A 26,189-nucleotide genomic window follows, 5' to 3' on the forward strand; every position below is an offset into this window, starting at 1 on the left:
TCAGGTCTTGACGCCCACTCAAAAAACCAAACAAGATTATCTTGTTATCCGCTTCTGCTCCTGTCAAAACAACAGCACTTCACATTGTGCTGCAATTTTGTGCAAAAAGACAAATGATCGTGGAGACTCAACAACAAACTCTTTCAAATGAAATAGCCCTAGCTGCAACACAGCTTCTGTGCATTCTCCTTAAACTTTATTTACATCCATTAATTGTGCATGTGCACGTCAGAAGGCCCCCAGCTACAGCAATGTGCATAACCATTCCCGTTAATCGTTACATTATGACTCGTATCTGCTACTATTTGTTTCCGTTTTAGCTTACAAACAATATCCTCACTTGGCCACGGGCTGGGCTGACGAGACCACAATGCCCCGATCAATGGGATCCACTGCCAGGGCCCATTAGCCACTCAAACAATGACTTCATATTTGGCATAGCTCAACGACCCTGATTGTCCACAGTCATCCATCAGCCGTGACAGCTGTTAAAAAAAATAATCATGCAGAACAAGCACCATCAGATCTATCCAGGAGTGGACAACACACTATTTGTGTGTACTCTCTTCGACCTATGGCTCATCTTTTTTTTCCTCCTTCACATGGAGATCTTGAAAATTTTATGCTGATGACAGTTTACAAATTAGGCCAGGCTGAAAAGTTACTCTGCTCCAATTTTGTTTTAAAATAGCCTAATGCAATATGATTGCTTTTATGGAAATCTACAAAAAAATAAGTCTTGAAATATTTTGCAGTCAAATATTGTCAGTGCTAAATGAGTCATTAGGAAACACCATATTAGGGGGACCGGATGTAAAAGCAAAGACAGTAGCTGCTATTTATAAACTTAAAAAAAAGTGTCTCCCTATTGAAAACAGTGCAATGGCGGGTTTTTCAGCATTGCCCAAGTGATGTTTGGAGTGAAAAACGAGGTGTCTTGAGATTGGAGTGACATTGAGGCGTAGGCTCAGACGCCACTGTCGCCGTAGACTGGTTTCACAGTTGTGACGGAGAGGAAAAAAAAGAGGCAGTGACATCAAGGGAGCGATGACTGCACGTTTTAAAGTTCCCTCAGAACAGGTTTAGCCATTTGTTTGGGTCACGCATTCTCTCTTCATAGGTGCCCTTTAGAGTTGGGTGTCTTGTGAAATTCTGGTCCAAAGTCAAGTTTTCTGTGAGGACTTAAGTTGTATTAAGACAGTATTTTTATTTACAGTCAAGTCAAAATCTGACAAATTACATGCATGCAAGGCACAACGTAGTAGACCATTCAAATCTTTATTGAATCAGCCAAAAAACTAGTGGCTAGACTTGAAAGGGCACTTTTGATTTGGTTTTTGATTTTATGAAACTTGGTCTTAACTTCGGACAATTAACAGAGTGGTTGCAATAATGTAATAATGTTTTGTATCAGGCAGAGAAAAAAATAAATTCATAAAAGCTAGAATTCAGATCTGTTCTTTTTGTTTTTACTTCTTATGATGAAAGTAAAAAGTCACTGGGAGGTTATAGATATAACAGAACAGTTGTGGGAGTTGATAAGATAATAAGGTACGATCATATGACATCAATTCATACAATTAAGAAGTCCATTCAAGTCCATTTAAAAGTGATGTAAAGCAGCTATATTCATGGTTTGTCTTTCTCAAGGCCACTCCAATCCTTTTTTTAACTCAAAGTTCTCTGGTATGAGGTAGACAGACCAGATATAGTATGTAAAAAATTGACAGCACAGTTCTTTACAGCATCTCCTAGTCAAGATCTTTTTTCTTTTTCTTCTTCTTGTCCTTTTTAGATTTTTTCTCTTCAACCACAACTACTACCTCCTCCTCCTCCTCCTCCACCGCTCTTTTTCGTTTCTTTTTCTTAGCCGTGCCATCTCCGTCCACTGCTTGGGTCTCTGCACTCTCCTCACTGCTGGTCTGGTCTAGCTCTATCACTTCTGACTGGACCTCCTGCTTGTCCTTTTTTTTCTTCTTCTTTTTCTTCTTCTCTGCCGAGATGTTCTCTGCTGCTTCAGAGTTCTCCTGCTCAGGTGGCGGTGTGATGCACTCCGGTGTCACAACCACCACATCCTCCTCCTCCTCCTCTTTCTCAGCCTTGTTTTTCTTTTTCTTTTTCCTCTTCCTCTCCGAGGAGGAAGTGGAATCTTGCTCTGTGGCGTCTTCCACCACTACTACCTCCGGGACACCCTCAGCAGCTTCATTGCCTCCTTCCTGTTCCGTTTCCTGTTCCTCCTCCTCCTTCCTGCTCTTCTTCTTTTTCTTCTTCTTCTTCTTCTCCGGCTGCTGTTCACTGTCGCTGATGTTGGGGCTGTCTGCCGGGGTCTCAGAGGCGGATGGCGTGGGCGCAGGGCTGGGGCTGCTGGGAGTGTTTTGTCCGCCCGTCCCGTTGGCCTGTGCCCATGCTCCTCCTCCTCCTCCTCCTCCTGCTCCACCACCACGGGCCTTCTTCAGTTGCGCCATGCGCTGGGCGAAATACTCCTGCATGGTCAAAGTGCTGGTCACCGTGTTGGATTCTGGCTCCTCAGCCATCTTGGATTCTGCCGTGTCGTTGTTGCCGTCGTTCTTCTTCTCCACCTCCTCCTTGGAGTCTGGGCCACTGTCATCCTGAAGATTAAAAAAAAGAGAAACTTTGTGAGAAAAATGCAAAAAAAAGAGTGTGTGTGTGAATGCATACATATACAATATTAGTGCAATTACTGTTTCGGGCATCTTTACTGCATGCTGTTCTCAGCAGCCCAATTGTTACAACAAGATGCATTATGATTGCATGTTGACTGAAACAATCCATTTCCTTTACACCGTGCACTGAGAAATCCGGCATGATGCCACTTGTGGTGACGTTCAACACACAGTAAATAAATAATACAACACAGGTCTATCTTTATATCACCATCATATTATAGCCCTTCAGTTCCAGCTCACATATTGAGACTTCTTGCACGAGTTAATGCAAAAGAAACACTGCTTTTCAGAATTTCGTTTGGCTGAACTTGATTTGGTGTGTTTCAGTGTATAGCTTCTCCAACAGATGTGTGTTCCCCTATGTTGCTCTGTGACATTATAATCAAGGGAAGATGTCCCCTTATAGGAGATCAAATTTAAATCTTGTTGCATGCAATCATGCAAGTTCTTGCTATGCCCCTTGAAATGCCAGCTTTGGGAACACCACTTGTCTTGCAACTACCAGTATTGCAGACTTACTTAAGATGATGCACGTGTTCTCTCACACGTTCATGTTTGTGCCAAAAAAAGAAAGAAAAACAAACATACAAGACCGAAGAATTTAGCATTGCATAACTGACTACACTTGCAGCCACAACGAAACTACGCAACGCAATGCAGCAAGACCCCAAAACCAACACAGACGCCTCCTGCCGCCACTGGAAGCAGTGAAACGTTTCAAATTAGCGCCGCCTCAGCTGACAGGTGCTGAAAGGAAGAGCTCTAGAATGGATGGGCCACGTCTGAGAGCCAAGGGAACATCAGCTACAGCCACACCTTTCCATGCCCGCACACGCACGCACGCACGCACACACGCACACCTTTCCATGCCCGCACACGCACGCACGCACGCACACACGCACACACACACACACACACATCTTTCCGTAACTACGCACTAGGCTGCATGGCGTCTCCTCCTACGCACTGACAGAACTGTCCACACACACACACACACACAAACACACACACACACACACACACACAGAGACAGAGACAGAGACACGTGCAAAGTGTACCACAAAAAAAAAAAACCACACACACACAGACCAAGAAATGAAAGCCGCCGTCAATCATCAGCTGCCTGTTGAGACCTGCTTGCGGCATCAAGTGACAGCACAGTTTGGCTCATGTACAACCAGGCGTTAAAGCCCAGTTTGAATGGCAGGGCAAAACACGCAAGCACGCACGCACGCTAGGGTGCATCAGTTGCCCCCTATGAAAAGATATTGCCTTGGCCCTATAGTAAAAATGTTCTACACCCAGTAAAAACACACTGTGTAAAATATTTTGAAATTTGGATGAAGTCTACCGGGGCCACCAGCCCCATGAAAATACAAAATAATGGTGATAGTCAGAATCTTGGAATAGAAATGGACATTTTGCTTTATAAAGCTACCCAATAAAAAACATATTGTCTCAGCTCTGTGATAAAAATGTTCTATGCACAGTAAAATCACTCTGTGTAAAATATTTTGAAATTTGGATGAAGTCTACCGGGGCCACCAGCCCCATGAAAATAGAAAATCATGGTGATAGTCAAAATCTTGGATAGAAACAGGGCTGGACTGGCCATCTGGCATGGCGGACATTTCCCGGTGAGCCCCGCACCCTCGTGGGCCCCCATTTTTTTATTTTTTACATTACTGAAAATAGGGGCCCATGAGGGTGCGGGGCCCACCGGTGAGTCAGTTCTCCAGCACTAATAATAATGAGGAGGCCCCCTTAAATCCAAAAGTGCCCGGGCCCTATTTATCGCCCAGTCCAGCCCTGAATAGAAATGGACATTTTGCTGCATATTGTCTCAGCTGTGTGATAAAAAAATGTTCTATGCACAGTAAAATCACTCTGTGGAAAATGTGTTGAAATTTAGATTAATTCTACTGGGTCCACCAGGCCCGTGATAGTGATGGGCAACCTGGATTCCAAAGTCCAGTGCCACATATTCCAAATATAGCCAATATAATGAACCAGCTGACCCACTGCCAGTATCAAGCAAGAGATTGCGAAGTTGTATGACTTTTGTGTGCTTCACCTGTGGGCCTACAGGATTGTACAGGTAGCTGTTAATACCTGGTGGAGCATCTGTACTAAAGCTGTGAATGCTCCTTGGAATGACCTGTGTGTTTTTAAGAAATCCCTGCAGTAGTTCAATAGAGTACATACAATACAACTGTATGTGATGTTGGAAAGAGTGGCCTCCCAAAACCTGTACTTAAGTGGCTTCTAGGTATGTCATGGGTATCACCAGGTCCAGAGTCCATTGCCAAGGGCCTCTCAGGTAAGTTATGGTACTCATTTGATGGAGTAAAGTGAAATACTACCACAGGCGATGGGATAAAGAAGTAATGGCACTCTTCAATACAGTTGTATTGACTGCTTTGTAGCCTAGGTATTCCAAGGAACATTCACAGCTTTAGTACAGATGTTCCTCCATGAATTGTAGGCCCACAGGTGAAACACACAAATATAACAGTCATGCAGCTTTGCAATCTCTTGCTTGATACTGGCAGTGGGTCAGCAAGGAATTGATATTGTGTTGCAAAAGAGCAAATTTGCCTAAATATAGCAGTTTGACCATCAGTCTGTCCTGAGACTGAAGTCTGTGTAAGTGGATCGACTGAATACACAACCTGCTTAGATATTCCTTCTGTTTGTGCTCCCAATACAGGTGATCTCACTAATTACCTCATCAACCTGGCTTAAGTGGTAATTAGGCCCAGCTGGTTCATTATATTGGCTGGGGCAAATGTGTCACGTGGTTTGTCCACCTCTGTTTTAAGACAATGGGAAGCCTAGATTCAAAAGCTACAATCCAGTGCCACAGATTTCAAATTACCTGGTTTTACCTGCCCAATTGCCCTAACTGGAAAGGTAAAACTAGGTATGTCATTTGGAATATGTGGCACTGGACTTCAGCTTTGGAATCCAGGTTGCCCATCACCATCACCATTATTTTGTATTTTCATGGGCCTGGTGGACCCGGTAGAATTCATCTAAATTTCAACATATTTTACACAGAGTGATTTTACTGTGCATAGAACATTTTTATCACAGAGCTGAGACAATATGTTTTTTATTGGGTAGCTTTATGCAGCAAAATGTCCATTTCTATTCCAAGATTCTGACTATCACCATTATTTTGTATTTTCATGGGGCTGGTGGCCCCGGTAGACTTCATCCAAATTTCAAAATATTTTACACAGTCTGTTTCTACTGGGTGTAGAACATTTTTACTATAGGGCCAAGGCAATATCTTTTCATAGGGGGCATCTGATGCACCCTAACGCACGCACGCACGCACGCACGCACGCACACGCACAAAACAAGCTTGAATGGCAGGGAAACTCTTGTGAAGTTGAGTTTAGGCCTTTCCTTCAAAAGGTCTTTCACCCCTGATTGGCAACTGTTAACAGATCTGCAAAGCACGAGGTCAAACTTAACGTTTGACACGTAGAAGCTTCAAAAACAACAACGGCAAAAGGTGTTTGAAGACGAGTGTAAACAGATATGGACAGTGTGGAATAACACTGCGGTTTTTGTATGTTATAATTAAGTACGCTTAAAACAAACTAAGTATTATATCTAACAGACATTAACGTGTATTTACTCTTCAATGCGGGCAATGTTGGCATGTGACGATTCAGGAATGAATGAAAATAATCTTGACATGCGAGGGAGGAAAACCTCTGCCAAGGTCTTTAAAAGTAATTTTGCAGATTAAACGAAAGACGGTTAATAGAAATCCAAGGGCGTAACTGACAAATCAGCATTCTTCAGCCACATATAATTGCCACCTATAAATGGATTTTCTACTTTCACGACTTAAACGTAGTAACTGGTGCGCACATTTCAGTTCAGGGTAGGCAGGTAGGCATCTAGATGGATAATCCAGATTTGCAGGATCCTCCCCAGCCCTTATCTCTCGATCTTTTGTTTTAATAATGGCATTTAGCTGCTCAGTCTTTAGGGATGATTTGTCAACCCATGTTTCCTACCAAGCCGGTTGCGCCCCCACCTCCCTCCCCACCCACAGCAGACGACAGTGACCCAAAGCTCTCAACGTGACTATGTCCCCATAAGGTCGCCAGAGACTCGCTTTAGATTAAACTGCAGGGCCCTCCAACACTTTGTCATGCACGCCCCGGCTCCCCATTCGTCTTCTTTTTGCTAATAGCCTGCTCAATGCATAATGATGTACCGCGAAGAATACCCACAACGCGAGCCCCACTGAAAACAAGCAGGGAGCTCTATATTACACCCATGACAGGACCACGAAGAGCATTTTTCAAACGCGACGAGGACGGGGGTAGGAAAAATGGGAGGTGGGGGGAAATAGGGGGAAAAATGTATCAAGAGGTTCTGAATAATAACGATCATGGAGAAAGCACAGTGAGGTCCTATGCAAAACAAAAGAGACACAGAGGAAAGATTATCATCGGTTTGGGAGTCTGCCTCCAATAAGATCATTTCTGCTGTACAGACAGAGCCATAGGGGACTTAAGGGGGTTCATGCAATCTGACTCGTTTCATTCGCTGGCATTTCACGTTGCGGCATTTCAGTGATAACCAGTTTGTCTCTCAAGTATGGTATTACGGCACCATCATTCAAAGAACGTCACTTTTCTTCTTCTTTTTTCCCCCCCAAAATATTTTTGAGGGGCTTTTCTGCCTTGAAATAGTGAAGAGATGACAGGAAGTAAGTGGGAGAGAGAGACGGGGTAGGGTTGGGAAATTGAACCAGGGTCGCCCGCACATGGTACGGTGTCTCAGTGTGCTGCGACACAGCACCCCCCAGCACGTAATTTCTGTAACGCTTTGCCTTCTGGGTGTTGGTTTAATGCATTATCTTTTTGCCAGGTGAAACACAATAGCGTGAAATAAAGCCGAAAATTACGAGATCTGCCTACTCAGTCTGTAGTATTTTTGTGTGTGTGTGTGGGGGGGGATTTTTTTTTTTAATTCTTGGCTTCTTAAAAGGTGCTTGTTAACATCAAGACATCTCTCCGTGATGAAGTGGTCTACACCAGTGTTTCCCAACTAGGGGTACGCGTACCACTAGGGGTACGCGAGCACACTGCAGGGGGTACTTGGAAAAAAATTAATTCTAACAAATATATGGAGCTTAGTTACATTGGGATGGAGAAAGCTATAGAACTTGACTTAGGGGGTACTCATGGCACAACAAAAAGGCTTGGGGGTACACAAGACAAAAAAGGTTGGGAAACATTGGTCTACACAACCAAAGCATCCGTCCACAAACTATCAGAATCAGTCTCTCTACCCATACCCCCCACACACACACACACACACACTTCTCTCTCTCTCTCCTTCCCTCCCTCCCTCTCCAGCTCTCTACCTCTCCCCTCCCTCCTTCTCCTCCACCTCTCTCAGGTAGAATGATGTGGTGAGGCAAAAGAGAACTGCAAAAACCGCAGATGTAGGCTCATTAAAAGAAAATAAAAACTTTCCCCCAACTTTTCTCCCCCTTCTCCCGCCATCCCCCCCAAGAAAAATAAAAAATCCATAACCCCTGGTTGTTGTTACAATAGCATTCCCCCTGGTTCAGCTAAAGGGATAGAGGCTTTGCAGGTGATGGCACGGAGAGTGTAGTGTGTGTGCAGTGTGTGTATCTCTGGGATTTGGACTAATGGCTAGAGGGCATTTTTAGGAACTGCCTGTGAAATTACTCTCTAGAGAGAGCTTGGGAGGGGGCAAGGGGTGGTTAGAGAGGGACAGTGTGAGGGGTGGGGGGATGGAGAGAGAAGGGGCACACAGGATGCTGCAAGAGAGTGGAAGAAAAACGTGAGATGGTGTGAAGGGGGAACAGAATAAGCAAGAGTTGTGCTGAGGAGGAAGGAAGAGATGTGTGTGTGTGTGTGTGTGTGTGTGTGTGTGTGTGTGTGTGTGTGTGTGTGTGTGTGTGTGTGTGTGTGTGTGTGTGTGTGTGTGTGTGTGTGTGTGTGTGTGTGTGTGTGTGTGTGTGTGAGAGAGGGAGAGGGAGAGAGAGAGAGAGAGAGAGAGAGAGAGAGAGAGAGAGAGAGAGAGAGAGAGAGAGAGAGAGAGAGAGAGAGAGAGAGAGAGAGAGAGAGAGAGAGAGAGAGAGAGAGAGAGAAGGGAGGAGAGATACAGTGGACAGGTGAAATCCACTTCTTCAGACTGAAGGTAGTGATTTGTGTCGGAGGCTCCTGATTGGTGTGCCTCTGGGATCCTCGATTAAGACTTATCTTGCTAATACACAGGTAAAAGTGCTGCTTTTAGGAAACGCACGCACAAGTAAACGGACACACGCACACACACGTGCACGCACAAACACACGCACACACACGCACACGCACACACACACACCTCGGCTGGTCCACTGGTAAGTTCCCAACAAAAAAAAGGTAAAAAGAGAGAGATGATGCATTAAATATATTCACATACACATATTAATCTCAGACACCTCACAGCACACCGCCATGTTCCAAAAACAAAAAATGTGACAACCAAACCTGGAGGGCATTCTACTGAGGTTGCGACACCTTAATTGTGTCAAAGGCATTGGGCAACACCTTAGTAATTATGCTTGATGATACATGATCTCGCAATCACACCAGCTGTTGATCTAGCCGCCTCCGAAGTTCAGTGATGCGTCGAGGCAAGCGCGTCACTAGTGTTTTCTGCCGAGTCAGTGCGGACCAGTTTTGTGAGCGACGTCAAAAGGGAAGAGAGTTTTTGGTGATCTGCCAAGCCCCGTTCAAGCCCCTATAAAACACGATAAGCTGCTGAATAGCTGCTTTTTCATTTAGCGTACAACTTTTGAAAAAAGGCAGTTGCCACAAGATGTCAAAGCAAGGGTACTTTTTACAGTTGTCAGTTCACATTGTCCCTCCGAAATGGAATCAAAGTCTATGAATGATTAAGTTTAACTTCCAACAATTTAGAGTCACGCTTCAAAATATTCACTGTATGATCCGATTCCATGTTGCACAACTGTTAACAGACACGTTAATTATAACACAACAACAAATGAAGTGAGCCATTTGAGATGTATGGCAATAAATCAGATCTGCAGCACAGGTAAAATCCATCAATTATGTTATTCCGTTTGTATGGGAGGTGAGTCTTATTTTATGCAGTTTAGATGTATACTTTAATTTCTTATACGATTTCTTAATGAGAATCCCATTGAAAGGGCAAAAGAGGGCAAATTTTCTATGTAAGAAACACTGTTTCCATAGGCCAGCGTATTAAAGCAAAACAGAAACCATGAATCCATTCATTTTACAAATGTTGTGGTTTTGAGCACCAACAGATTTTAATAATTATTACATGTTAAAGGATTTTGGCCTTTTCTCCTCTCGCTTTTCGCAGCATCCTCACAGTCCAGCAGCATAACAACACACCACCCACCAGCACACGATGACGCACCCTCTGCCCACTGCAGCACAGCCCAGGACTTGGCCTGCAGTCATCACCTGCCTACCTACCTCCCTCCTCTACCACCACCACCTCCTCCATCTCCTCCTCTTCCACCACCTCCTCCATCTCCTCCTCTTCCACCACCTCCTCCTCCTCTGCTATCCCCATGTCTTTCTTTTCCACATTCCCCCACTGACACCTATCCCTTTCCCCACCTCCTCCTCTACCTCCATTGTCATCCTGTTCAACCACCAACACCTACACTCCTAAGCCACCTCCACATTAAACAACCACCTCCTCCTCCTCCTCCCCCTCCACCACCACCATCTACCTCCACCGTTCTCCTGAGCCTGCTGGCAGGAGTCAGGCCCCAGGAAGAGGATGCGTTCCCTGCACCGCATGCGCCGCGCAGATAAGCCCTCCTGAAGCAGCAGCCTCCACTCGCTCTTTCCTGCCCGCCGCTGCCCTGGAGGAGAGAGGCCGAGCGAGGGGGGGCCCTAGGGAGCGGGAGCAGGAGTGGGGCCTTTACGGGCCTGGGACAGAGAAAGAGAGGGGGGGGGAAAGGAGATTGGGGGGGATGGAGGAGGGAGGAAAGGTGGTAGAGAGGGAGGGATAGATAGAGAGACAGAAAGACGGAGTGCACAGAGGAGAAAGAAGGAAAAAGGATAGAGCAACAGAGATGGATGAAAAAGAGGGCGGGAAAGGTAGAAAAAATCAGGAGAGAAAAACGAGAGATATGGAGGGAAAGAAAAGTATCCAGAGAGAGAAAGAGAGATGGAGGGAGAAAGAAAACAGACTGGCAGACAGAGAGAGAGTGGTGCAAGGGGGTGAATTCAAAGGGCCCTTTTCGAGGCCGCTTGAAAAACAGGACAATGTCACCGGTGAGCAACTGCCCAAAGCAATAAACACTCGAAGAGGCGTGTGTGTGTGTATGTGTGTGTGTGTGGGTGGTGGCAGGCAGAGAGGGTGACCGGGAAATGGGGTGTGTGTGGTGTGTGTGTGGTGTGTGTATGTGTGTGTGTGTGTGACTGTGTTCGAGTAAACGTGTCTGGTGGCGTTTCACAAGCTGTAAGCAATCGGGTTGGTGGCGGGGGTGTGTGTGTGTGTGTGTGTGTGTGTGTTGGAGGACTGGGACGTGCTGTGATCTGCTTCTAACGAAAACAGCCGATTTCTCCCAACACTGCGCTAAAAACGTTTCCTCCAGCCAAATTTATGGCATTGTAGCCAGTCTTGTCCCCTCAAATGCACAGCTCAGTGCCACAAAGGCCAGTCATGCCAAGGACACGCTGTACTAGGCCAGTCCGATGCAGTTTACTTTAGAGGAGGCATTTGATGTTTGGCCCGCAGGAAATTTACATTGCGGGTCCCTCAAACAAGCAAGTACACAATGGACTGAGAAGGGTGCAGACCTTCATCATGCCGTTGCCTTCACTGGCAATATAAACACGCTCGAGATGACAAAAAGGTGGCTCGTCACAGTGTTCTTCACAAGCATTAATAGCTGTGACTGAAGAGAATCTTTAAGCCATATCAGGCTGTGACCAGGCAAATTAGGACCTAGTGAGCAATTATTTGAGCCAAAATCAAGACTGATTTCACATGCATGTCCTGTCCTTCCTATGAGTCTTGCTCATCAGAGGTGCGTTTCTCGACAACGTCGTTGCTAACCAAGTTAGCAACTTACTTGCTTGCAGTGCAATTTTCCCTTGGAAACCTAGCAAGTTGCTAACTGGTCAGCAACTTTGCTTTCGAGAAAAGGGGTCCAGGAATGCAAAATGAATCAGTGAAAACTGACAATAAAGCCCACATCATATCATATCGTAAGAGCAGGGTTAACCAGGCAAATTAGGACGCAATGATTTGAGCCATAATCAAGTCTGTGATTTCACATGCATGTCCTGTCCTTCCTATGAGTCTTCAGGAATGCAAAATTAATCAGTGAAAACTAACAACAAAGTCCACATCATACCAAATTGTTAGAGCAGGGTTATGGAAATAAAAGATCACAGAAAGGCGATTCACCGCTATGCATCTGTATACAATGAGGTCTCCACTCCTCTGTGTGTTTGTATCCACTCAGGACTGAGCATACATCTATTGCATTTTTAACAATCCATGCAGATTTGCAGTGAAACATCAGCACAAGAAAAAAATCCAAAATCCGATGACGCGTCCGTCTTTCACCACATTCCAGTCACAAACTATTTCCGATCATCGCCAAAAGGGTTTTTTTTTTCCCAAAAAAGAAGCTTCATCAGTTTTTACTTAAGTATCGGTTTTACCGAGGAGGAGGAGGAGGGACCTGGTGGCTTAATTTGGCCCGGGGTGAGTTTTGGACTGTAGATTAAAAGCGTTGGATGCACTCTGGGGCCATTAACGGCTCGCTCCGATAGATATTATCGAAGCGATATCGGGAGGCCTGTTAATTACCGGCGTCCATGTTCTCATTGTCCTGCCACTATTATAAATTTGGTGGAGGCCGGGGTCTATGGATCGGGCTCTGCCGATTACCCAGCTGTCCCTGTCCCCATCCCCAGATGAGGTGGGGAGGTATGTGGTGGGGGTGGAGCGGGGAGGACTGGCGGGCCTCTGCCATCCTTCACACACTTGCCGTGGGCGGACAGCGAAACAGGTGGCTCCCGTGCAAGACAGCGGTGCAGAGTTCAGGGTGGCTTGTTAACGGCAGAGAAGGGGGAAAAAAAGATGGTGGTGGTTAGGGGGGAAGGAGGCGTGGGGGGTTGAAGGAGTAGAAACCTGCCTGCAGCAAAGTACAAAGGATTCCTCTCCTGCAGAAAGACAGTTCTTCAGAAGTCCCGAATACTTTTCTTTTTTACGCACATGTGCCATTTATGACAGGTGCGCCATTGTCAAGAGGACATGCCCATTCCCCTTGCAAAACACGTGGGCTTAACAAAACATGCCCTTTGCAACAAAGACAAGAGAAAAGTCCAAGATTGCAACAGAGTATCGTTTTCCCCCTTTACCTACACAGTACCTTAAAGTGCTGATTATAGAATTAAAGACAAACGCAAAAAAATCTTATAAGAAAGAAATGCGAGACATGATGATAAAAAAAAGTCAACCCTCCCTTCCCATATCTTTCAGAAATTGCCGGATTATTATTTTTTTCTCTCTGAAGGAAACAAATGACTACAAGATTATGCAAAGGGCAGGACTAAACTATGCTTGCTGAACACTGAAATCTTAGCCCCAATCCTGCCACTAACATGCCCCCCCCCCCCCCCACACACACTCCCCACCCCACCCCTTTCCGCACCGCACCCCTTAAGAAGCGCTCTTGTCACCCGGGGAAGATGGAACGTGCACCGTTTATTTTCGCCCGTCGTGATTTATTACGCTAAAAAGGCAGTGATTAAATGCAAAGCCCAGGCCTGCAAAAACACTGGCGTCTGTGCTGCGCTGCACAGTGGAGGTGTTCGTTGCAGGGGCAGTTTAGCTCAGATTTCCTCAGCGGTAATTACCTTGCCAGGGTCTGCTTGCCTGCGTTTGTAGCTTAGGGATGGCGGGCCGGTATCGGTACCCCTCACCCTAAACCGCCCCCATCCACCCACCTACCTACCAAGCAAGCAACCAACCCACCCACCAACCAAGCAAGCAACCAACCCCCCAGCAGCACCCATTTCATTCTTTCTTTCTTTCTTCTCCCTCTCCACCTCTCTCTCAGGGTGCTAATCTGTACGTGTCAGCACGCTGGCACAGTTGGAGAGACCATAGAATGACTTGCTTATGGTATGTGTGTGTGTGTGCGTGTGCGTGTATGTGTGTGGGTGGGTGGCAGGGTGTGTTTGTGGGGGGTAGGGGGCAGAGGGCTGTTGTTAGGGTGGGCGGGTGAGTGTTTGCTAATGTGTCATTCGGCTTGTTTCTTTGCTTAACTGTGGCGGCGGCAATGCGCTCTTGTCAGTGGGGAGTGATTGTGCATGTGTGTGTGTGTGTGTGTGTGTGTGTGTGTGTGTGTGTGTGTGTGTGTGTGTGTGTGTGTGTGTGTGTGTGTGTGTAGGGGATGGGAAGACAAGATGTGGCTGAAGGGGAAAGACAGGAGGCCATACTTGTTGTTTGGGGCAATTAGGTGAAACCCGAGAGCGAATTCTAGTTGCCCTGGCTTCACATCAAACATTTTTCCCCCCCTGACAGCCAACAACAGCCTTAGGTTACCACTAACGGCCATTAACTGCGTGTCAAAACACACATCAAGACAAGGGAACACTTCACTTGCGAACCGTCCATGTCACCAACATGTTACAGGTACATTATCTCCCAACTGTTAATGTGGCACAAACCACAGTAACTTGAAAAAAATGAGCAAGCGGAAGAGACGTACAGCATATCGCGTGCAAACCCTACGAAAACCAAACCGGTTATCTGGCGAATGGCAACTGTGCATCATGTGTGCTGTGACTTCATAGAGCTCAAACAATCAAAAGGCTTCAACCCCAATGGGTCTTCCTCCAGGAAATGTGGAATGATACTTGCTGCTCAGTAAAAATGGACGGAAGATGGAAGAAATGTGTGATAGTGGATATTAGGTTGTACTTACAGTTGCGTTTAGCCACATCTGCTCTGCACCTCACAGAGAGAAACATGCACATTACTGCTACTGGGTTAAGTGCACACCACTGCTGCCAGTGTCGCTTGGCCAACTTTGCGTGTATAGGCTCATTTCTACTGCCCGTTTTCTACCCGGTACAGCGACACAGTACAACTGGGCCTCCACTTGTTGCTTTTTGATTGGTATCAACACAGATCGAGTCAGTGTGTCTTTTACCTAGTGTCCACATCAGCTCGTCCTCACCGGATCAAAAAATAATCATGGTATCCAAAGCTCTTGGACTGCTCTTTAGTTTGACATTGTATTATTTTGATATGTAAATCGAAAGCAGAAATCAAATAATGTAGCATCGCAATATGATGTTGCTGAAACTATTTAAAGCCTACTTCAATAGGTGAGATATCTGTCGACCTTATGTTAAATAAACTAGCCTATGTAAAGTAAGGCTTCGTGACAATGCCAAAACGTGTCTCCAACCAAACTCTGGGTAACACGATTTGTACTGGAAACACAAACAGGGCTGGTTAAACAGTGGCACTCAGCTAAACACGGCACGCACGACACGGCACGGGACGGCACGGCACAGACGTGTTGTATGTGTCCCCGGTGTTAGTTCACAGAGAGGCTGCACTCCCTCATATGTGACTGTGACAGGTTCTCTGCGAGCGCCTTCTGCTCCTGGTAGTGGGTTAGTGATGGTGGTGGTGGTGGGAAAGCTGGTGCTGATGCTGCGTTCTGCCGTTTCAGCAAGTGTTTGAAGTCCCGACTCCCCGGTGTGCCTCTCCACACCCACGGGCGTCCGCCCCGAACCATGGCTGCTGCACCTCTGCCACATGTCGCCTGGCAGGAGGACGGGGACCCTTCACCCCTGCCGCCTTAGCCAGCCAAGCCATACACACACACAATCCTGCTGCCTTACCTAACACACACACACACACACACACACACAATCATGCTGCCTTACCTAACACACACACACACACACACAATCATGCTGCCTTACCTAACACACACACACACCTCAAGGCTGGCTGTTGGCGGCGCCACTGGAAGAAGGGACAAGGACCTTAAACATAAAACCCCCATCTCGACTCGGACACCTCCCACCCCCCCCTCTTACTGGCTCTAAGGGCCTAGTTGCCGCGGTGTCGTGATGTGCAGTGCAGTGCAGTGCAGTGCCATCCTTCATGTGGCCTACCGTGGGTGGACATGGGGCCAGCAGCGCACCCCCGGCCCTCAGTGGCTGTAGGAGATGCATGCGCACATGCACACACTTACACACAGGCACACACACACATACACACAGACACACACACATACACACAGGGGAGTGGGAGTGGGAGAGGCCGTTGTGGGTCAGGGTCGGAATGAACCCAGGCCAGTGGGGCGTCATGCGCCACAGAGGTGCCAGTTTGTCTTGTTAGTTAGCGGGAGAGAGAGATGAAGGATGTAAGGGGGGGGGGGGGGAGAGAGAGACGGGTTAGAGGTTCTGGAGACTCTTAAAGACGGAGCTTTTTAGATCATCTATTTCATTTCAATCTTTTTCAGTCATGATTAAGTGTTGTGTGAAAATTCTGTGGGGGGAGAGGGGTAACTAGCAAATGGAATGAAAAATAGTTACTGGTGGCGTAACAAAACTACATTTACTTATTAATTACTTTTAGATGTTTTTTTTCCTGAATTGTATCCTAAAAGAGCACTCAGAAAAGCTAGAGAATTCAATAGCGTGCAGTGGAGAATCTTCCGCACTGCATCCCTTAAACGCGTTTTCATACCGATATTGCCCAATACCACCCTTGACCTTTACATTACTAACTTACTGTGCAACACTTAAGTAGATACATGCATAAGTAGATAACAACGGTCCGTGTGTATACTTTGCATACAAAATTGCATAAGTTTGCAATCTTCTCCAGTTGTGTTGTGCGTGTGTGTGAGTGTGTGCGTGCAGTCACCCGTGCAACTGTAGGAATAAAGGCAATTCCAAGAGGATCATAGAATATTCTTTGGTTGTGACCTTTATTGTTCCGCATGCCTCCTGATATTAGGGTGCTTTAACCGAATATTTTAGGCCCATCGCTGCAACAGGTTTCTGTTCAAAAAGGAACCTGACGAAGCACAAGCGAAACACATTGTTGACTGAAACACCATACTTCTGAATGTTTCTGTGTATATTCCAGTGCTCTGGGAAGAGCAGCAGTGCTGGGAACAGTTACACAGAGATAAATAAATAAATTACTAGATAGATAGATAGATAGATAGATAGATAGATAGATAGATAGATACATAGATAGATAGATAGATAGATAGATAGATAGATAGATAGATAGATAGATAGATAGATAGATAGATACATAGATAGATAGATAGATAGATAGATAGATAGATAGATAGATAGATAAGCATGCAGGCCTCCAGCATTATACCCCCCTACCTGTAGTCTGACAGAAATGAGGATATAATGTTAGATCTGACTCAGCTGACGGAGGGCAGTGCACCTGACTGAGGCTTCCTGAGATCGCTTTAACATGAGAGTTCTGGAGAGGGGGGAGGGTTAAAAAAAGTGTGAATTGTCCCAACCTTGCAAATGAACTGAAATGTCTGACAGCAATCCACAAATACAGGAAACGGCAAAACGAAGGGGTAGCATGAAAACAAAAACACACACAGACACGCACACACACTCACCAACCCACACGCACACAGGCACGCACACACACGTGCTCGCACGCAGACACACATGCTCGCACGCACACACACACACGCACACACACAAGCAAGCAATCCAGCGTTGACGCGGTGAGCCAGGGGTAAAAAATGACTAAGTTTGGTTGATGTATGAAGCAGGCGGGAGTCCATTCATCAGCGCGGCCCTCAGCGCTCGCCCTGGACGGTCCCCCAAGTCACCAGCACCGACGCTCCCCTTTTGACTGATTAATTAGCCAATCACAAGACATTTTTCACCGGCGGCAGGAGGGTTTATTTCAGCTAATGCCCGGGCCCCTTCCCTAACAGACTCCCCCCATTCCAGCCAAGTCGGCTCTTTCTCTCTCCCTTTCTTTCTTGCCGAGCAGAGAGGAGCGGCCACTGAGACAGAGAGAGAGAGAGAGAGAGAGAGAGAGAGAGAGAGAGAGAGAGAGAGAACGAATGAGAAGAAGAGAGAAAGAGAGCTGGCATGAGGAGAAAGGGAGGAAGGTAGGACAAGAGAGAGAGAGAGAGAGAGAGAGAGAGAGAGAGAGAGAGAGAGAGAGAGAGAGAGAGAGAGAGAAGCATGGGTGAGGGGAGGGGAGGGGGCAGTGGAGTGGGCGAGGGAATGATAAATCAAAACCCACTCCACCCCTGCAGCTCTCTAACTACAGCCCCCAAGGAGAGGAGGAGGAGGAGGAGAAGAGGAAGAGAAGAAGAAAAGAGAGGGAGAGAGGAGCAATGACAAGAGGAAAAAAGAAAGAGCATGCATGTTTAAGAGACAGCAGTAGCAGTCGACAGAAGTAGCAGTAGACACAGAGAGAGAGAGAGAGAGAGAGAGAGAGAGAGAGAGAGAGAGAGAGAAAGGCAAGAAATACAGAGAGAGAGAGAGAGAGAGAGAGAGAGAGAGAGAGAGAGAGAGAGAGAGAGAGAGAGAGAGAGGTCAACAAACTGAGAGGCAAGAGACTGGAAATGGCCAAACAGCGCCGCACAGCAGACGAGAGCAGAGAGCAGAGACACACAGATGGAGCAGAGGACTAGACAATGGCTTGTAAACAGCACAGCAGAGACCGCGCTGAACAGATAGAAAGGGGAGAGGAGAGAAAAGAAGGGAAAGATGAAGAGGTAAAGTGACAGAAAGAAGCAGAGTGTGTGTGAGAGAGGGTCCAGAGGGAGAGATGGGGGTTGGGGGTGGGAGTAAGGGGTGCAAGCAAGGGGTGACCGAGAGAGACACACAGAGTGAGTAAGTGAGAGGAATGAGATAGCCAAAGGAACAAGACTGCGAGATTGAATTGGTGATAGTGTGACTGTGAGCGAGCAAGAAAGAGAGCTAGAGAGAGCAAGAGCGAGAGAGCAAGAGAATTAGAGGAGAGCAAGAGAGTGCGAGCGAGACACACAGAGAGAGACGAGAGAGAGAGAGAGAACGAGAGAGAGAGCAAGCGAGAGAGACAGACAGAGAGAGAGAGCGAGAAACAGCAAGTAGGAAGGCGGAAGGCATCCCCCAGGGTGCCTGAGCTGGGAAAGGGGCATGCAGTGGCCAGGAAGAGGGAGAGCAGAGCAGGCCGTTATGCGGTGGAGAGGGAGACCAGACCAGGCCGCGTGGTGGAGAGTGGAGAGGGGGACCAGGCCGTGCCCTGCAGGGCTGGGAGAGGGCTATGCGGTGGAGAGGGGGACCAGGCCGTGCCCTGCTGGGCTGGTAGAGGGCTATGCGGTGGAGAGGGGGACCAGGCCGTGCCCTGCAAGGCTGGGAGAGGGGCATGCGGTGGAGAGGGGGACCAGGCCGTGCCCTGCAAGGCTGGGAGAGGGGCATGCGGTGGAGAGGGGGACCAGGCCGTGCCCTGCTGGGCTGGGAGAGGGCTATGTGGTGGAGAGGGGGACCAGGCCGTGCCCTGCTGGGCTGGTAGAGGGCTATGCGGTGGAGAGGGGGACCAGGCCGTGCCCTGCTGGGCTGGTAGAGGGCTATGCGGTGGAGAGGGGGACCAGGCCGTGCCCTGCTGGGCTGGTAGAGGGCTATGCGGTGGAGAGGGGGACCAGACCAGACCAGGCCATGTGGTGCCCTGCAGGGCTGCCCTGGGTGAAGCCCCCTGCAGCCACTCCAGCCTTGTGTAAACAGAACACACTCGTCCTGCCTGTCTAGCAGTGAGTAATGAGAGTATGGGGCTCACTGGTGTGTGAGTGTGCGTGTGAATGGAGATCGGTGTGTGTGTGTGTGTGTGTGTGCATGCGTGAGTGAGAGGACAGTCGTGTGTGTGTGTGTGTGCATACGTGAGTGAGAGGACAGTTGTGTGTGTGTGTGAGAGAGAGAGAGAGAGAGAGAGAGAGAGAGAGAGAGAGTGTGTGTGTGTGTGTGTAGGAGTGCAGGGAGTGGAGGAGGGTGGGAGATATTGGGCCTAGCCAGCAAGAATGAATCACAAGTAAGCCCACAAACAGGCAGGTAGAAAGTCAGGTAGACAGACAGGCAGGCAGGCAGACAGACGGCTGCTGATGAGAGTTGAACTAACCCCACCACCCCTTGTCCTCCAGGTAGCCAGTTACCCTGATCAAACTCTTTACTCAGGACAGTAGGCATCTTTGGTCAACCCACTGGTTAGAAGTGAAATTGCGTCTTGGGTAAAAAATGTCCTTCATTCTGCTACAAGTTGATGAACTAATGAAAATGTTAAAGGTTGGGGAGGGGGGAGTACTTGACTTGACTACTTGACAAACACTTGATTTTTCTTAGTGTAGAGAAAAAGAGAAAAAGATGAGTTGCGTCTGTGGGGTAGTAGTATGAAAAAAACTTCAGGTGCTCATCGTATTCCAAAGTTGCAAAAACTCTCCCTCCACTTGATTTTTCTTGTTTCTTGCTTCTTCAATTGACTGGTTCATCAAAAGATGGAGTCGCGAGCAGGAGAGGCCCATTTAAACACAGAGGCCTGATGAGTTACTGGGGCCTAAATAAACACAGCTAGCTTTGATCTGGATCCAAAACAAAAAAGAAAGAGAAAGAGAAAGAGAGAGAGAGAGAGAGAGAGAGAGAGAGAGAGAGAGAGAGAGAGAGAGAGAGAGAGAGAGAGAGAGAGAGAGAGAAAGCTAGACACTGAAAAATTGTGAGAAAGTCAGGTGGAGAGAGAGAGAACGAGAGAGCAAAAGAAAAATAGCAAGAACCAGACAGACACGATCAGACAGACAGCTGGACAAATGCAGAGAAAAAGAGACTCCTGAGGTATAGCAGGGTAAGCTGGGCCATGCTGGGACAGTATCTAAAGAAAAGAGCAGTGTGTAGGAGGGAATCGTGTGTGTGTGTGTGCGTGTGTGTGTGTGTGTGTGTGTGTGTGTGTGTGTGTGTGTGTGTGTGTGTGTGTGTGTGTGTGTGTGTGTGTGTGTGTGTGTGTGTGTGTGTGTGCGCGCAGCAGAGATGTGGACAGAGAGTGTACGCTTCTGTGAGAAACTGTGTGTTTATGTGATCAGGAAAAGTATTCCTGAGTGTGTAATATATATTGTAGCTTTTGACAAACAATGTGTGTGTGTGTGTGTGTGTGTGTGTGTGTGTGTGTGTGTGTGTGTGTGTGTGTGTGTGTGTGTGTGTGTGTGTGTGTGCGTCTTCATCCATGTATGACAACACTCACAAACAGAGGAAAACATGTTCAAGCACATATGTACAGGGTGGTGTGTGTGTATGTGTGTGTACAGGGTGGTGTGTGTGTGTGTGCAGGGTGGTGTGTATGCATGTGTATGTGTAGTATGTATGCATGTGTATGTGTAGTGTGTGTGTGCGTGCGTGTATTCGTGCATGCATGTGTGTGTGTATTCGTGCGTGCATATTCGTGGGTGTGTGTGCGTGCGTGCGTGCTTGTGTGTATTCATGTGTGTGTGTGTGTGTGCGTGCCCGTGCGCATGTGTATGTCTAGTGAGTGAGTGTGTGTGTGTGTGTGTGTGTGTGTGTGCCTGTGTGTAAACGTGTGAGTGCGTGCTTGTGTGTATTCATGTGTGTGTGTGTGTGTGTGCGTGCCCGTGCGCATATGTCTAGTGAGTAAGTGTGTGTGTGTGTCAGGGAGCACTGTGACAAGAGATAAGAGGCTGGCAGGAAGCTCACAGGAGGGAGGAAAACCCCTGGTGAAGGAGGAGGAGGGAGGTGGGAACCAGGCCGGCCAAGACCTCCACACACACACACACACACACACACACACACACACACACACACACACACACACACACACACACACACACACACACACACACCACAACTCCACCTACCTGTCTCTGTAAAAGGCAGCTGTGTGTGTGTGTGTGTGTGTGTGTGTGTGTGTGTGTGTGTGTGTGTGTGTGTGTGTGTGTGTGTGTGTGTGTGTGTGTGTGAGAGAGTGAGTGAGTGAGTGAGTGAGTGAGTGAGTGAGTGAGTGAGTGAGTGAGTGAGTGAGTGAGTGAGTGAGTGAGTGAGTGAGTGAGAGAGAGAGAGAGAGAGAGAGAGAGAGAGAGCAAGCACACAGAGAGCGAGAGAGTGTGTGTGTGGGTGAGTGAGTGAGAATGCGTGTGTCAAAAAAGTGTGCATGTGTGCATCTGCGCAGCTACGCATGTGCGTGCATTTCTGCACTTGGGTGTGTGTGCGTGTGTGTGTGAGAGAGAGAGAAAGAGAGGGAAATAGGGGAGATGGCACCTGGAGCCACTGTGCTGTGGCAGGCAAATTTTCACTTACATACTTTCCAAGGGTCTTTTGACTCCAACTACAAAAAAAGAACCGCACGCGCGCGCACACACACACACACACACACACACACACAAGCACACACATAAACAGAGACACGCATAAACGAGCACACGCGTTGAGAAAGGCCACGAAACCGCTATTAATGGCAGTCCCTTGTCAGAGATCAAGACAGATCAGCATACGAAGTGAAAGGGAATTACTGTGGTTAGCCGGCGCGGCGCAGCAGGATCAGCGCTAAGACAGGGGAGTGGAGCGGAGGGGAGCTGAGCGGAGAGGCCCTGAAGAAGGCCGCCAAGCACAGCTCAAGAGGTCATGCTGCAGGGTTAAAGCAGACGCTCCCTAATACACCAACACAAACACACACCGACGCACACACACACATCGGCATTACATTCACTGCACATATTAACGTGGACTGAACGCGTGCACACGCGCATAGATTAACACACTGTACATGCACAAGAGACAAAAAAACACACACACACACACGTGCGCGCAAAAACACACACACACACATACACACGTGCTCGCACACACACACACACACACACACACACACACACACACACACACACACACACACACACACACACACACACACACACACACACACACACACACACACACACACACACACACACACACACACACACACACAGCCATGTCCATGCACAACAGACTCTCTGTGCATGCACGCAAATACGCTCACAACAACGCACACTTCATCCAGTGGTCCGAGTGCCCACTTCTCGGTCTGGTGCTGTCAGTGTCGTGCTGTGCTGTGCTGTGCTACTGTGCTCTGCGGTGTGGTGTGGTGAGGTGAGGTGATGTGTGTTGCACGCCACTGGTCCTCTAGGGAGGCCATTGTGATTGTGTGCACTCGCATCGGTTTCTGATCCGTTCAATGGAGTCGTGTCCCCCCCTGCCCCCCACCCCACCCCACCCCCATGAGCCTCGCAATAATAAAGCCCGGCGAAAAACGATTAGCACACGGAGAGGAAGACAACCAAAAAAATAAAATAAAGGAGAGGGGGTGGTCACCGGTCGGAGAAAGACAGGGGAGGAAGAGGAAGGCAGGGGATTATATCGCCCACCTGCATTTCCAATTTTTTTCTCCCTTCGTCAGTGCCAGCCACATGACAGAGGCAGGCAGCGGAGCGGCTATTGTGATGGAGGTCCGAGGGGCCCGCGAACCCGGTGGGTGGGTGGGTAGTGACCGAGGTGGAACTGCAGGCCCATTCGTGGTGGTGGGATATAGGGGGCAGTTGTTGACAACACCCCCCAACTACCACCACCATCGCCCCAGGCAGCCAGACCAGGGTCCAACGAGAGGTCCGAGGAGAACCACAGACCTGGTATCTGTATCTGCTATGATATTGTTCCTGTGCCAAGGGTGTATGGATTTAGAAAAGATCGGGGTATGGCTAGCAGACCAACAACTGGGCAACTGTACACGCGAGGAGTGAAAAGAAGCGCCCGGTTTATGGGGCAGACATCTGAGGCTTTACTGGAGGTTTCTACTCACGGGAGAGGACCAAGAACTACGTATACTGGCCTGTCCTGTGGGCTTCTGCCCATAATAGAACACGTCATAAGGTTACGGAAAAATGTTGAAAACGGTTTGAAATGATATTGAGTAGAAGCAGTGACTATGGATCATACATGACACAGACATATCAAATACCGTTTGTGGGACACATGCATTGTGAGCATACACCTCGTGCTCAGATGGAAAATTACAAACACCATCTATCAAATACGCACACACATTCACACACAGACGCGGGCACACATTTCCCTAGGGCAACCTGCGTCTTGCTTACCCAACACTGCCCCTGGCTACGGTCCGATACACTATTGTTTCCTTCTGTAGCCAGTCAACATATTTACAGTACGGCAAGCGTGGCCACGCTACTATATAGCTGCTGATTCATGGCACACAGCCGGGTCTTTCTGCTCTTTCAACATAGGTTGTTGCACAGCTGTTTAAAACATGCATCCGGCATTTGTTTCATACGCGTGGAATTCTGATATACTAACCGACATACTGACTAAAACAAAGCAAGCGTGCAGTGTAAGCTTTAGAGAGCTTGTCTGCAGCTCAACAAAACCAACAGCTTACAGTGGGGACTCACAAGGGAGCCTTCCATTTCCTGACCGCAAAACCTTATGACTGACCTTCAGAATCAACAATATGAAATGGAAGATTACAAAATATGTGAAAAGATAGATACATGGATTCACATATAGAAAGATAAATAAATGTGATCATAAAAGCAATGTCTGAGGACTCACATTTTTTTTAATAAACAAGATGCCCAACCTCTCTTTTTTGAATAGACTAAGCTTACTGCTGTTCACCTGTAATTATTGTGAAATCTCCTTCTGACGGGGCAAACGCACTGGGAGCACATTCCACAAGCCCAATGTAGCATGACGTGGACTTTTCCCACATAGTTGAATTTCATGTTGATCGCAATTATGCCAAATCTGCTGAACTGCTTTGTGAAAACAACCATCATCGACAGCACTTAGCAACAACAACACACGCACGCACAAACCAACATTAACACAGACCACCACTCAGGAAGTGCATCTGTGACAGTAGAAGTAGTACAGTGTGGATAATGCTATTGCGCAACCATGTTTTTTGGTGCTGTTGCCTTCTACTTCTTATGGTAAAATGCAAGCTTGAACGAACAATTACGTCTCTTCTTGCGTGTGTATTGCCTTCTATCTGCATTGAGCCACTGATTCATTGGGACAGGAGACTGAGATGCCTAATCCACGAATTGCTTCTTCTTTAAGTGTTTGGGGGAAAGAAGGATGTGGCAAACCTTGCAGCTTTTTAACTGATGTTTCAACACCTCTTTTGACGCCCAAAACCCCTCCTGAGTCCTGACGCTAGCCGGGCTCTCGTCAGACCTGTAGTTCCGCACAGCTTTGCGAGGTCTACTCTGGGTCTAGGAGCGTGCACATTGGATTCGTTTTCAGAAGGCACGGCTTCATCTACCAGTTGCCCTTCCTTGCCACCAAGAAATTCTCCGTATGTGGCAGCGTCTACAATACAGTAGATACATGACTCCTTGATGCATGCAATTGTTGTTTAAAATAACAAATTGCACTGGCAAGTTCCAGGCTGTAGAGCTTCCTGAATCCTACAGAACCAGACGTGTGTGTATGTGTGTAGCGCATGAAGCCCCCAGACGAGCCGTGCTGAACTCCACAGGTGTGGCGAGAGGCAGGCCATCCTGACCCCTCTCGACACACACAAAAAAAAACGCTTTCGCCGCTTATCACACTTGCTCGTCTATATTAAGTTGATTACCTTAGCCGCCTTTGCCGTGTGCAGTCTGCTTGTACGTACACTAAGCAGCCCCTTCGGTTCACCTGCTAGGCCGTCTTAAAGGGCATCACGACTGCCAACAGTCACGATGGAATCACAGTCACAGACAGCTTGACGCTTGTCCCAAACATGTCTGAGGACTGACAACTCTACGGTAACGAACTTGGGTGATAGAAAAGGGAGAGGAGGGGGGAATGGGGGAGAGAAAGAAAACTTTCGAAGCAAATCTTCCATGTTTATTTTTCTGCACGAGTCATCACAAACGGAAGCTGCCGCAGTCTTTAACTTTAAGCGCTTATTGCACCTCCAGGCGGCCAAGGTCTTCCCTGAGCCCTGCCCTTGGTGGAACATTACCTGATATGACTGTGGCTCTCCTGAAAACGGCTCCGAAGGCAGAGATAGAGCGAGCAGGGGGAGGGTGGATGAGAGGGAGGAATGGAGGGAGGCGGTGAGAAGAGAAGAGGAGACAAGAGGAGGAGAGGAGAGGATAGTGGTAAAGGAGGGAAGGAAGGAAGGATGGAGGGAGGAGGAGAGAAGAGAGAAGCAGAGGAAGAGTGTAGCATGGAGAGAAGGGTGGAACCAGGTGAGATGAGAGAGTCAAGAGAGGAGATGGGTGGTGGGAGGTGGAGGAGAGGAGCAGGGGTGGAGGGTGGATGGGTGGATGAAGGAGGAGTTAATCCTGTAATGGGATTTGGAGCGCTGGCTCCCCCCCTCCGCCTGCGGTGGCCTGTGCCGTGCTGAGCAGCAGCACGCTATGACACGGCTAATCGGTGC

The 26,189-nt window shown here is 47.8% G+C and overlaps 1 protein-coding gene across 1 annotated transcript in view; it reads right to left on the reverse strand.

The window, feature by feature from the left end:
* Positions 1-1,187: 1,187 nt before the first annotated feature.
* pinx1 (PIN2 (TERF1) interacting telomerase inhibitor 1) overlaps positions 1,188-26,189 on the reverse strand; it is a 35,436-nt gene continuing 10,434 nt past the window's right edge. The window contains exon 7 of the mRNA XM_063222344.1: positions 1,188-2,609. Within this exon, the coding sequence (XP_063078414.1) occupies positions 1,752-2,609 (858 nt within the window). The 3' untranslated portion in view covers positions 1,188-1,751. The remainder of the gene's footprint in view (positions 2,610-26,189) is intronic.

This window comes from Engraulis encrasicolus, chromosome 18 (genome assembly GCF_034702125.1).
Source record: "Engraulis encrasicolus isolate BLACKSEA-1 chromosome 18, IST_EnEncr_1.0, whole genome shotgun sequence".
Classification (NCBI taxonomy): Eukaryota; Metazoa; Chordata; class Actinopteri; order Clupeiformes; family Engraulidae; genus Engraulis; species Engraulis encrasicolus.